The sequence below is a fragment of the Rhinatrema bivittatum genome, chromosome 11 (genome assembly GCF_901001135.1).
Source record: "Rhinatrema bivittatum chromosome 11, aRhiBiv1.1, whole genome shotgun sequence".
Lineage (NCBI taxonomy): Eukaryota > Metazoa > Chordata > Amphibia > Gymnophiona > Rhinatrematidae > Rhinatrema > Rhinatrema bivittatum.
Window position 1 is genome coordinate 72065027 of NC_042625.1, and position 14688 is coordinate 72079714.

Here is a 14688-nt window from a genome sequence, read left to right on the forward strand (position 1 = left end):
GAATTGGTCAGAATTCTGACCGTCTAGATGGTTTACAATTAACATACATAATTAAAATGACAATACAAATAAAACATAGCATGTATTACATACTTCATTTCTGACAATGATTAATAAAGAACTGTTATTTTTAACAGTTTTTTATTCTCTGGGCCGGGCATCTAATGGTCAAAAAGATTATCACCCAGGCTTCCTGCTATTGATGTACTTGAAAAGATTTTATTAGTTTTTCTCTCTCTGGCAGGTCTCGCCTAAAAACCTGTTTTCTCCTGCCCTATTACTGTTTTACAGGTAATTTGCAGTGCATATGCGCCGCCTTATTTTTCTCATTAGGGATCCCTTTTCCTTACTTAAAGGATGCCTTTTGGCTTTAATAGCCTGCTTCACAACAACTTTTAGAGCAAAATACTCATGCTAGCAGACGTTTGGTCTTTCTTGGATCTTTTTTAATGCGTGGAATGTTTTTAAATAATCTTCACCCCTCAAGCTTTTAGTCTTCACAACTTCTCTTTTCAGTTTCCTTCTAAGTTTGTCATTTTGTCATAATCCCCCGTTTGAAAAACGATATGCTCCCGCTATTATAATTTTATTTCATATTACGCTTTTGGTGATTATATCAACATTTGATTGTCTTATGATCACTGTTGTCTCTAGGACCTTCGTCGGCCTCTACCCGTCGACACCGGCCCAAACCAGCTAGAAAGCCGCCCCGCCCCTCTCAACAGTCAACACCCACCTCAGCCACACCTTGCCCATACGTGCGTAGGGCCGCCGTCGCGCAACACTTGAGGCGAACGAGGTAGAGTGGCCGAAAAGAAAAAAAAAAAGCGTCGAAGGAAACTGCACCTGCACATGACGTCATACAGGGAAATAAGATTTTAAGTTCCGCGTCGCTGCGAACGAGGAGAAACAACTCGCTGAAGGGGGAGGGGGGTGGATTTGTTGGTCGTCTCGGTTTTTTAGGCGGTTTAAAGTTGGGAGCGCGAGACCAACTCTCGTCCCCCCACCTCGGAGATTGATTGGTTGAGAAAGAAGAGAGTTGTAGTTGTTTTTTTTTTTTTTTTTTAATTGTTTCGGTGGAGGACATGAGCGTTCGTCCCTGAAAAAGAGGAACAAACGTAAAGAAAAACCCCGCTTGATTGGGTGGTGGGCTCGCGACCCCAGCCGGCGGTTAAAGGGTACACAAGCGTTGTATTTATTTAAATTAAGGGCGGTTTTTTTTTTTTCCACCTGTGTACGAGTCGTCCGCGCAGGGAAATGGCAGCACAGGTGCTTTCCCTTGGCTCATTTCTCCTCCTGCTGTCGTTAGGTGGCGAAGGGAGCTCGGCCTCGCCAGAAAAGACCAGGCTGTGCCCCGGCAGCGGGGAGCCCTTGCAGGTGCAGAGCGGCATGGGATTAGAGGACCCATTGCACTGGGCTGTGGAAATGAACGTGATTAGCCAGACGGAGGATCCGGCAGACTGCGCTGATGCCTGCTGTGCCTTGCCCAGCTGTAACTTGGCCTTGCTGCAGAATAACAGCTGTTATCTGCTAAATTGTACCTATCAGGGCCACAGTCTCTGTCGCCTGGGGCCACGGGACGGAGCCATCAGTTACCAGAAGGGAGAGGCGGCCGAGCAGCCCACCAAGGAGGGTAAGAAGCCAAGGGGGTGAGAGGGACCTTCTAATGATGGAATTAGGGTGGGGAAAGAAGAGGTATCATGTCTCTCAAAGGGATGGGGAGAATATCTAATAGTAAGGGGTAGGTGGTATGGAGCTTCCTAATCCTTGGGAAGGGGCAAAGAGACTGTGATCGTTGGTTGGTGAGAATAGGGAGAAGTGGATATGGAATCCAGAACTGGGGGAAAAAAAACAGAAATGCCTGCAGAAAAGGATCAAATAGGCTATCTTGTCTGCTCAGCAAGCTATGGTAGTATCAGGTATCAGCTGCGCCATGTACATTACTCCTATGCATATCAGTTTCCTAGACCATTGAAGCAAGAGAGCCATGTTGGAGTTGTGTCAAAAGTATGAAGGCTTATTGGTTAAGAGTAGTAACCACCATATCAGCAAGCTACCCCCATGCAATCTTTTCTTCATTTCCATCCCTTAGCCTTTAGAGATCCACAGTGTTTAACCCATGCCCCTTTCAAGTCTTTCACTGTTTTCATCTTCTTCTCCAGAAGGGCATTCCAGGCATCCACCACACTTTCCATGAAGCAATATTTCCTGACAGTTCTGAGTCATCCCCCCTGGAGTTTCATTTTGTGACCCCCCCCCCCCCCCTAGTTCTATTTTCTTTCCAATGGGAAAAGGTTCAAAGTCCATACATCATTGAAACCTTTTAGATATCTGAAGGTCTGTATCTTATCTCCCCTGCACCTTCTCTTCCAGAGTATACATATTCAAATCCTTCAGCCTCTTCTCATACTAACATCATACCATTTTGGTTGCTCTTCTCTGGACTTTCTCCATCCTGACTGTCCCTCTTGAAATAAAGTCTCTCTGGGAATGGAAGGTGCGGGGAGGTCAGGAGTTCCTTTATGATGGGAAAGGAATAGATTGGGGGGTTTAAAGAGGCAGCCTTCCCTTTCAGAATGAATATACTGTACACTTTTAGCAGAAGCATAGTAGAAAGAAAGAAATGGAATAGTTTTCTAAGGCTAAAATGGACAGTTCAGGCCATCCTAGTGTGGTCATGTTTCAAAACTACTGTAGAATGAAATAGCTGTGGTAAAATTAGGTTTTCTGTTTGAGGCAAGCACAATATCTTTTGTGAATCAAGATTGATAAGACACTTTGACACTGTATATTATAGATGAGGAAAAGAATGAGGTTTTCAACTAAGAGTATTACAGCTTGAAATCAGTGGATGATATTCCACTAAAGTATTTGAAAGTAGTAACATGGACGAAGTACTTGATTTACTAAGGCTTTTTTTTCCACTTCAGTGTCTGGGAGGAGCAGAGGAAAAAGTTTTAATAAATCCAGGTCCTTGAGTTTACTGTTTAAGTATATTTGCAACTAATAAGTAGTAAGGTATGAATTACATCTAAAATAAGCCACAGTTAAAATGGAACGGTTATGGTAAAAACATTTCCTCTGTATTGCCTTTTAGCTATTTTCATACAGCAGGTACAACCTGGTATGAATAGAGGTTTATAAAATCATAAGTGGTATGGAAGAAGTTAATAGGGCAAGAGTGGCCAACCATCATCTCATGAGCTACATAAGGTTCTCTGAGAACTTAACTGTAGCTCTTTGAATAGTGGCAGTAGAGTCTGAGGCCCATGTGGACCCAATGGAATAAATAGGCAGAGTTTGCTATTGTTTTCCCTGGCATTTGTAGCAGCATTCTTATTCATCACTGGCCCCTGTCACTAGAGTAGCATGCCCACACATTGTTTCAGAAGGGTGGGGGACAGTCGTCAACATTGTAGCGCACCATATCAGAGAGGGAAGCCAAATACACAGGTGCATCAGTATGGTATAGAGGAAGAGCCCCTCCACCGGGCTGGCTGTGAGACCTGAGGAGATGGAAACCGCCTGACCCCAGTGCACTCTCTAGCCAGGTGACAATGCTTTTATTGCAGTTCCTGCCTTTGCAGGTAGTTTCTCCCCCCCCCTCCCCTGGATAAAGGTTAATAGGTCAATTAAGTCCACCACCATGAGGTTGAAAGCTCTAAAAGGGGTGCAATCCCAACATGTAAGTTATAACTAAATAAATAAAACTTGTTTTGTGGTTTAAATAGTGTCACTAGCCTTGTGAGCAGAAATAAGGTAGAGATAGGGATTCCACCAGCCAGCAGGAGGAAAGCTGCCTTAGTGAAGTGGAGATAGTGAGCAAAGGAGAGAGACTAGTGGGGCCAGGGTAGGTGAGTGAAGGAGAGATTTGGCCCTTAATTTGGTCTCCTCAAAAGGTGAGGTGCTCTGCTACTGTGCTCTGCTACTGTGCATTCCAGTTTCATGAGGATCGCCTGGTAACATGCCTACCTGGTGCGAAGGTGGCGGACCTCACGCGTCACCTAGATAGGATTTTAGACAGTGCTGGGGAGGAGCCGGCTGTCGTGGTACACGTGGGCACCAACGACATAGGAAAATGTGGGAGGGAGGTTCTGGAAGCCAAATTTAGGCTCTTAGGTAGAAAGATTAAATCCAGAACCTCCAGGGTAGCATTCTCTGAAATGCTCCCTGTTCCACGTGCAGGTCACCAGAGGCAGGCAGAGCTCCGGAGTCTCAATGCGTGGATGAGACGATGGTGCAAGGAAGAGGGATTCAGTTTTGTTAGGAACTGGGGAACCTTTTGGGGAAGGGGGAGTCTCTTCCGAAGGGATGGGCTCCACCTTAACCAGGGTGGAACCAGACTGCTGGCGCTAACCTTTAAAAAGGAGATAGAGCAGCTTTTAAACTAGAACAAAGGGGAAAGCCGACAGTCGCTCAGCAGCGCATGGTTCGGAGAGATGTATCTTTAAAGGATACTAATGATGCATTAGAATTAGGGCATCCCGACAGTGAGGTTCCAATAATTAGAAAAGTAGTCCAAGTGCCTGTAACTAAAAACTCACCTGAGCTAAAAAATTCTAACTTATCCCTATCAATTAAAAAGCAGAATAATAATACAATCAAAAAACAAACTTTGAAATGTTTGTATGCTAATGCCAGAAGTGTAAGAAGTAAGATGGGAGAATTAGAATGTATAGCAGTAAATGATGACATAGACTTAATTGGCATCTCAGAGACATGGTGGAAAGAGGATAACCAATGGGACAGTGCTATACCGGGGTACAAATTATATCGCAATGACAGAGAGGAGCAGTCGGGAGGAGGTGTGGCGCTTTATGTCCGGGATGGCATAGAGTCCAACAGGATAAACATCCTGCATGAGACTAAATACAAAATTGAATCTTTATGGGTAGAAATCCCTTGTGTATCAGGGAAGACTACAGTGATAGGGGTATACTACCGTCCACCTGGTCAAGATGGTGAGATGGACAGTGAAATGCTAAGAGAAATTAGGGAAGCTAACCAAATTGGTAGTGCAGTAATAATGGGAGACTTCAATTACCCCAATATAGACTGGGTAAATGTATCATCGGGTCACGCTAGAGAGATAACGTTCCTGGATGGAATAAATGATAGCTTTATGGAGCAATTGGTTCAGGAACCGACGAGAGAGGGAGCAATTTTAGATCTAATTCTCAGTGGAGCACAGGACTTGGTGAGAGAGGTAACGGTGGTGGGGCCACTTGGCAATAGTGATCATAATATGATCAAATTTGATTTAATGACTGGAAAAGGAACAGTGTGCAAATCCAAGGCTCTCGTGCTAAACTTTCAAAAGGGAAACTTTGATAAAATGAGAAAAATTGTTAGAAAAAAACTGAAAGGAGCAGCTACAAAAGTAAAAAATGTCCAAGAGGCGTGGTCATTGTTAAAAAATACCATTCTAGAAGCACAGTCCAGATGTATTCCACACATTAAGAAAGGTGGAAAGAAGGCAAAACGATTACCGGCATGGTTAAAAGGGGAGGTGAAAGAAGCTATTTTAGCCAAAAGATCTTCATTCAAAAATTGGAAGAAGGATCCAACAGAAGAAAATAGGATAAAGCATAAACATTGGCAAGTTAAATGTAAGACATTGATAAGACAGGCTAAGAGAGAATTTGAAAAGAAGTTGGCTGTAGAGGCAAAAACTCACAGTAAAAACTTTTTTAAATATATCCGAAGCAGAAAGCCTGTGAGGGAGTCAGTTGGACCGTTAGATGATCGAGGGGTTAAAGGGGCACTTAGAGAAGATAAGGCCATCGCGGAAAGATTAAATGATTTCTTTGCTTCGGTGTTTACTGAAGAGGATGTTGGGGAGGTACCCGTAATGGAGAAGGTTTTCATGGGTAATGATTCAGATGGACTGAATCAAATCACGGTGAACCTAGAAGATGTGGTAGGCCTGATTGACAAACTGAAGAGTAGTAAATCACCTGGACCGGATGGTATATACCCCAGAGTTCTGAAGGAACTAAAAAATGAAATTTCAGACCTATTAGTAAAAATTTGTAACTTATCATTAAAATCATCCATTGTACCTGAAGACTGGAGGATAGCAAATGTAACCCCAATATTTAAAAAGGGCTCCAGGGGCGATCCGGGAAACTACAGACCGGTTAGCCTGACTTCAGTGCCAGGAAAAATAGTGGAAAGTGTTCTAAACATCAAAATCACAGAACATATAGAAAGACATGGTTTAATGGAACAAAGTCAGCATGGCTTTACCCAGGGCAAGTCTTGCCTCACAAATCTGCTTCACTTTTTTGAAGGAGTTAATAAACATGTGGATAAAGGTGAACCGGTAGATATAGTATACTTGGATTTTCAGAAGGCGTTTGACAAAGTTCCTCATGAGAGGCTTCTAGGAAAAGTAAAAAGTCATGGGATAGGTGGTGATGTCCTTTCGTGGATTGCAAACTGGCTAAAAGACAGGAAACAGAGAGTAGGATTAAATGGGCAATTTTCTCAGTGGAAGGGAGTGGACAGTGGAGTGCCTCAGGGATCTGTATTGGGACCCTTACTGTTCAATATATTTATAAATGATCTGGAAAGAAATACGACGAGTGAGATAATCAAATTTGCAGATGACACAAAATTGTGCAGAGTAGTTAAATCACAAGCAGATTGTGATAAATTGCAGGAAGACCTTGTGAGACTGGAAAATTGGGCATCCAAATGGCAGATGAAATTTAATGTGGATAAGTGCAAGGTGATGCATATAGGGAAAAATAACCCATGCTATAATTACACGATGTTGGGTTCCATATTAGGTGCTACAACCCAAGAAAGAGATCTAGGTGTCATAGTGGATAACACATTGAAATCGTCGGTTCAGTGTGCTGCAGCAGTCAAAAAAGCAAACACAATGTTGGGAATTATTAGAAAAGGAATGATGAATAAAACGGAAAATGTCATAATGCCTCTGTATCGCTCCATGGTGAGACCGCACCTTGAATACTGTGTACAATTCTGGTCGCCGCATCTCAAAAAAGATATAATTGCGATGGAGAAGGTACAGAGAAGGGCTACCAAAATGATAAGGGGAATGGAACAACTCCCCTATGAGGAAAGACTAAAGAGGTTAGGACTTTTCAGCTTGGAGAAGAGACGACTGAGGGGGGATATGATAGAGGTGTTTAAAATCATGAGAGGTCTAGAACGGGTAGATGTGAATCGGTTATTTACTCTTTCGGATAGTAGAAGGACTAGGGGACACTCCATGAAGTTAGCATGGGGCACATTTAAAACTAATCGGAGAAAGTTCTTTTTTACTCAACGCACAATTAAACTCTGGAATTTGTTGCCAGAGAATTTGGTTTGTGCAGTTAGTATAGCTGTGTTTAAAAAAGGATTGGATAAGTTCTTGGAGGAGAAGTCCATTACCTGCTATTAAGTTCACTTAGAGAATAGCCACTGCCATTAACAATGGTTACATGGAATAGACTTAGTTTTTGGGTACTTGCCAGGTTCTTATGGCCTGGATTGGCCACTGTTGGAAACAGGATGCTGGGCTTGATGGACCCTTGGTCTGACCCAGTATGGCATTTTCTTATGTTCTTATGTTCTTATGGCTCTTGGTGTGTGAAAGATTGGCCACTCCTGTAACTGGGTCTAGTTGTTTACCCTTTTAAATAGAACTAGGGGCCACTCTATGAAACTTCATGGTAGTAACTTTACAACAAGTTTTAATAGTAATGTTGCTGTATATTTGACTTATTTTATTTTATATTGCTTTATTTTCTCAGTTGAGAACTTGATGGGTTGGTGGAATATAAATGCTTTTAAATTTTAAGAAAGTGCGGTTTCTTTTGGTCAATGAAATATTAAGCTGTGGAATTTGTCAAATGATGTGGTTCATATTATTAGTATAGCTGGATTTAAAGACAAGATCTGTTAATTATTAATCAGGTAGACTTGGGTATCTCACAACCACCTTACTCTGGGAGTGAGCAGCAGGAACCATTAAGACCACTGGTTTGATTCACATGGCACATTCTTATGGTTTAAAAATCTTGTGCTTTGGACCAGTTTGGCGGAGCTGCAAGCTTTCCATAAGAGGAGTGGAGTTTGATTCTTGGGCGAAGATTCTACTGCCTAGTGATGCTGTGGTTCACGGCCCTTTAATGGATGGAGTCCTATCTATCACTTAACAGTAATAGCTAGTGGCCAGACTCAGGCATGAATAATGAACTCTTTCAGAGGGTGCTGCACTCTGTGCTGCTGGTTTGAGGACTGTCATAATGCCCAGACTGATTAAGTTGGATGGGGAATTTAAACATGGGAAAAATCCCTGGGTAATTGTGAATGGTACTTAGCCCAGCGGAATTATTTAAATTGAGCTAAAAGCCCAAAGGAAGCAGGCAAAAACTGCTAGGCCAAAAAAAAAAAATCTTATTCTTTGGATAGAATGCAAAGCATTTAGTTTTCAACACATTCACAATTTGGCAACAGTGTTCTTCTACACATGTACATTCTTGCCAGAAGAAAATGCTGCAGAAGGTCACCATGAAGCCTAAGATTACTTTAAAAGAACTACAGAGATCTCTGGCTGAGACTGGGGAAAATGCTGACTGTTCAACAATTTCAAGATTACTCCATTACTCTCATATATGGCCTATATGGGAGGGTGGCAAGAAAGAAGCCATATGATGTGCTGCATAGCTTCTGAAAAGACACACTTAAGGGATACTGCATGCATGGGGGAAGAGGTTTTGTGTTCTGATGAGACTAAAGTGGAACTTTTTGGGAGTCTGTTAAATGTGTGTCATTCATAAAAACAAATGCAGCAGAACACTCTAACATGCTTTAATATACAGATGGCGTTAGTGGCAGCATTATGTTGTGGGGATGCTTTGTAGCAGCATAGAAAGGGAGGATTATGAAAATCATGGGAAAGAAGAATGGTGCACATGCAGACCCTGGAGGAAACCTGTTCCAGTCTGGGACTGGTGAGAAGATTCACCTGTCACCAGCATAATGGTCAAAAGCAACAGTGCAGTAGGCTGAGCAAGAAGAAAGGAACTGTTCTTCAGTAGCCCAGTCTAAAATCGATGATCCTTCTCCCAACCTGAAAGAACTTGAGCTCTACTGCCAAGAAGGAGTATAAACTTCATCCTGCTGTGCAAAGTTGGTAGACACTTATCCTAAATGATTTATGGCTGTGCTGCTGCAAAAGGGGCTTTCATCAAGTATAGTTAAAGGGTTTGAAGACTTATTCAATCAAGGCTGTAGTTTTTTTTTTCATTATTAATTACTGTGGACTATTTCTATAATTGTTCTTTCATGATAGTGGAGAGTTTGTGTAGATTAGTGAAACACTTTCTCTCTTTATTTACTTTTATATACCGGTGTTTGATTTTACATATCACATCGGTTTACATTTAAACAAAATTTGCAGGAACTTATGCATTACCTTTGTCAAATTCTTTAGTGAATTATTTGTATTTTGGGGCTGCCTTCGCTGTGTGCCTATTTGCTGCCTATTCAGGGTAATATGGAGTTCCTGCCGGGCTCTGTCGGCAGCGTTTCAATACTGGAATAGCCAAGGCATTGTACAATTGGGCCACGTATTACACGAAACTGGTAATCTGTTACCCTTGTAGGAATTACGAGATCTGTATGGTCTATCTGGCATACAGACCTTCCCATACCTGCAGCTCAGACACTGTCAATTCTTTATTTCAACCCTCTCTGAAATCCGCTGTCTTTCAAAGCCTTGAGACCTTTCTGTTGCTAGATAAAAAAAAAACAAACCCCTTCATTATCATGCTATTATAAGCAGTTACGATCCCAGATGAGACTTGACCTGAGTTCACTATTAGTGGAAAGATGGAATGCCGAAGGGATATTTTAAAGTCTAAGATGTTATGATTAGATCCAGTTTACTCTCATTGCCTTCAGTATTTCCTAACGTACTTCCATGAAATGCAGTATAAACTTTTATGGCGGGGCGTACATTTCCACCACTCCTGCCTTTCGCTCTCAGTTCCTTTGTCTTTGTGCGGAAGGTGCAGGCAGGTGGAAGGTTCGCTTTCACATTTGTTTTGGGGGTGCTGGCACATTAAGCAGTTTTGGAATAAGATTGTACGTCATTTGACGGAACCTTTGGGCATAGCACTAACCCCCACACCACAGTTATTGCTATTTGACTGTATTCTGCCCTGTTTGCTGCGAAGTCCGGGCCTGTGCACCTTTGTCAAAAAGGCTTGCTACGTTGGAAAGAAACTTATATTACTCAGCTGGAAGGACTCATCCCTGCCATCCTTTTGGGCGTGGCGCAACCACCTACATCGGATAATGCAGATGGATAGTATGACTTCGAAGACATCCCTGGCTCTTCGGCGGCGGTTCCTGCAGATATGGGATTTTTTTTTTTTTATATATCCAATCCTTGCCGCATAGATCCAGGAGTCTGATCTTAAATAATTGATGGCGTGCTCTGTAAGACTCTCCTAAGGTGTTGTTGCCCTCTTGTGTCAGTGTTTCATTTCTGGTGGCTCTTTCTCCTCCAGTTCCCTTTATTGGAAGGGGGGGGAGAAAGGGGGAGAGTATTCTGGGAGAGGGGAATGGAATGATTATGATGATAACTTTGAAAGTTCTGATATCCTAATCTGTGTGGATGCAAAGGAACCATGTTTACATTGCAGTGGTCGTAAGCATTTTAATTGCAAAACAATAAGTGGTTAAACATTAAAAAAAAAAATACACAGCTGTGAAGACTTATTTTTAGCCTTTAATTTCCAATTCAAATCAAGCAAAATCTTGACAGTTGTCTAAATAAGAAAAAAATTTCCCATACATCTTAAAATATAATCAAAAGAAAATGTGGAATTCTAATAGACCACATGGGAGAGAAACTAAGAAAAAATATTAACAGAAAAAAATACAAGGCTCCACAGGGAAATACAAATTTCAGCCAAATTTGCTGCCAACTCTGTTTTGGAGAAACCTCTCGAATTGCTTAGTCATAGAAAACCTACTTAAGATTCCCGTATAAGTTTTTGTTAGTTTTAGCAAAATGCAACAAAAAAGTAACCCTCCTAACTGTTACCCATTAACTACTCTCTTCCAAAAATTGTTTATGCCTAATCAGTTTGGATCTAGATATAGCTGGAAATGCTGCAATAGATTTTACCCAAGAAAACTTTGATTCAATCTTAAAACATTGTAGCACACTTTTTATTAGGTTCTGAGGGATAAACCATTAGCAAAGTAGTGCTGATGCTCAGTTCTCAGGAGGAGAATCTCGGTGTAATGCCCAATGATACCCTTCTCACTGGGGTACTGGCTGAGGGTTCCACAGGGAGATACAATACCTTTGATTTCAAAGGAATCAAATCAGAAGAAACCTTTTGGAATAAAATCTCCTGAGCATGTATGTTGGTGAAACTAAGGAAACGTTTTTGGAAAATTTAGAAAGTATAAATTGAATCTACTTGTAAGATTTTTCAGCATTTTCAATTTTACAGTGTAATTCCTCATTGTCCTTTTATAAGGGCTAAGAAGAAATTCTGCAAATCAAACATCTGCAAGTCCAAACTTGCAGATTATTACCATGGGTGGTAATTTAGGGAATGATCTCTTCCACTGAAGATCTGACCTTGTAATCATTGAAGACAGTCTGCTCTGCTCTAATCCAATAGCTGACCAAAGTGTCTCTACTTTCATTCCCCTTGGAGAGAAGGATCCCAAATATATCACTGACCAAAATGGCTTGTGATTCTTCTAGGGATCCAACAGCAGAGGCCCACCTCCAACACTGTGAGGAAAAGTGGAAGCTATATTGGTACCGTACTTGAATCCTTTCTGGATATTCAAAAGCAGCAGCAGACTCAATGAGGGAGAGCTCCCAGATGGTGCAGAGGCCGAGCCCTCAAGCACCTGAACAGATACATCTTGGCTAGAAAATGTCCAATTTTGCTTAGAAGAAAAGGACCAGAAGAAGCAGTCTTGGCTGGAGTAATATAAAGCATTCCCTTTTCTCCATGGTCATATACTCAAAGATAGTGATTCTGGGTGTAGGGCCCTTTGGCACATAGCAATATGTCATAGGGCATCACAGCTTTTATAGAAGAAAAGGCCCTCTTGATGCCATCGGTGATGTGGTAACAGGCAGGAGGAAAGCCCCAAAATTTGACAATTACAGCTTCAAATGGTAACGTTCTCTCAGTCTCTCCTGCAGTGAAGACTTTTACAAGGTGCTGTTTGTGTGGTGCTTTTTTTCTGTCTTCTGTAAATCATTGAGTCCTTGGAGCAATCATTTCAGTCAATGTGGACTAGACAGATTCGTTATATGATGTAGTTTGATAGTGTTCCAAGACAGGAGCTTGCAGGAGGAACAGTTTAACAAACAGAATAAGGACTAAATCCCTCTAATTAATGATCTGCTAGAAGATTTAAACCCCTCTATTTTTTGCATAACTGAAACTTGGCTGAATGACAAAATGTGCTCCTAAACCAAATCTCAAATATTAACTATATTTCACTTTCCTAGACCCAAAAGAAAAGGTGGAAGATTATTAATAATTAGTAAACAAAAAAAAAACCAAAACCAAAAAAAAACACTAGTACCTTTATAAAGTTGAGATTAACCCACCCTATGAAGTTGCAGTCCTAAAATCTCCTCAAATTTAGGACACATCTCCTGTCCTCCAGGCACACTACGAAAAGATTGCTCACTACTAACTGAATTATTCGCTAAGGTGTTTCCATCTCCAGACTCTACGTTAATTGTAGGAGACTTTAACCTTCATGTAGACAGAACACCAAGAACCCGTCTGTGAAATGTCTAGAAGCGATGGAAGCCCCCTGAGATGGTCATAATTTGTCTCCGAAGCCACTCATAAAGTGGGTCACACTCTAGACCTAATGTTTGCTAATACTAGCAGTTGCCTAATCAGTACCTTGTACACAATATTGCCCTGGTCTGGTTACCAGAGAGAGCGCGCGATATCAATAGTCGAATCATACGTATGGAACTCACTTCCAGAAAACAAAGCTTCAAAATGACACAAAACGCTTCAAAAAGCTACTCAAACTTGGCTATTCCAACAAGCCTACAAAGACTGTATTGGATAAGCGGATATCAACCTTTTGCATTTGTTTTTAGTTTAGTTCACAGTTATGCTATTCTAGCTGTGCTCCCACGATTGGTTAGTGTCTTTTGATATTTACATATATTAGTCTATAGTATTTTAGATTATTTTAACAGCCATTACTAATGTTTTATATATTTTAGCTGTTAACATTCTTTTACTCTATCATTATTGTACTTTCCTTGTTTTAAATGATTGTAAACCATTGTGAAGGTTCCCACTGATGCGACAGTATAGAAAACCAAATAAACCTTAAACCAGTTTATAAAAGCGGAAATAGCATTCGCAAACAAAATCCACAATAGTATAGATAATAAGCTAACTTTATTTTACCTTCAGGAAAAAGATTGCGCTGGAAATACTTGTGCTGATGCATTAGAAAACAAGCTCCAAGAACTAATCAAACCATCTCCACATCGTCTTTTGAATCCTGGGATAAGATTGTCAGTGACATACCTGAAAACCTCAGTCTGGTCCAGACAAAAACTATTTACAAAGAAATGAACTCCTCCAAACATAAGTCTTGGAATAATGATTTAAGAAGAACTAAACAGAACATCAGAAAATTAGAGAAACAATGGCAAAAATGCCAAGCTGCTGAATCCCTAGAAAAATATAAATCTTTCCTTGCAGAATACCATACGCTAACAAATCTAAAAATGATTACTATGCCAAACAGATTCACGCGGTTATATTTAATTCTAAACTGCTTTGAGGTTGTTAAACATTTTAATCAAAGACCCGACATCTTCCATCTTGAAAAACTACACCTTCACAAAGGCTGACTGTAATGAATACACCACCATGCTTTTACAAAAAATAAGTTGAAAATTCAACTTCCTAAATGTTCTCCAGCAAAATCTGAAGATTTGAATGGTTCGTGTTCAACACAGTATCGAAACTGGAAATTAGTCAAATCATTGCTAAGATTAAACCAGCCATATACCCACATGACACAATTCCAGCCAGTTCCTTGAAACAAGTGTCTGAGTAATAACCTTGTGTAATCACAACATTAGTTAACCTTTCTCTCTCACAGGAACTGTTCCAAATGCATTAAAACAGGCTGTGATAAAGCTGATCCTAAAAAAAAAAAGTCTGGTAGAACTGACGAGTGGGACAACTGTCATCCAATATCCAACTTTGTCCTTTCTCGCAAAAATTCTTGAGAAAGCAGTGTTATCCCAGTTTGTACAAAGGTAAGTCACTAAGTAATTCACAAACATACATGGGATTAATATTCATGAAATTTATTTAAATGCAAAAGATGAATTATTTACTGTGAAATATACAGAATTTAGTCACAAACAGTTTTTCTGGAAAAACCAACTACTTTTCAGCATAATCGCCGCAAACATTTATACATTTGTCCCAGCGTTTGAAAAGTCAGTCAAAACCTTCTGCATAAAAGTCTTTTGGCTGGCATCGTAACCAGTGCTTCACCTCTTGTTCCACTTCTTCATCGCTGGTGAAATGTTTACCACCGAGATGGCTTTTCAGTTTGCCAAACAAGTGAAAATCGCTGGGTGCCAAATCCGGACTGTATGGTGGATGTTCAAGAACTTCCCAG

General features: G+C 40.8%; 1 protein-coding gene across 4 annotated transcripts in view; it reads left to right on the forward strand.

Annotated features, from left to right (window-relative positions):
* Window positions 1-806: 806 nt before the first annotated feature.
* The window catches only part of SPINT2 (serine peptidase inhibitor, Kunitz type 2), a 118990-nt gene continuing 105108 nt past the window's right edge, over window positions 807-14688 (forward strand). For all 4 annotated transcript variants that reach the window (XM_029619511.1, XM_029619512.1, XM_029619514.1 and 1 more), the window contains exon 1: window positions 807-1633. In XM_029619511.1, the coding sequence (XP_029475371.1) occupies window positions 1258-1633 (376 nt within the window). In that variant the 5' untranslated portion in view covers window positions 807-1257. The remainder of the gene's footprint in view (window positions 1634-14688) is intronic.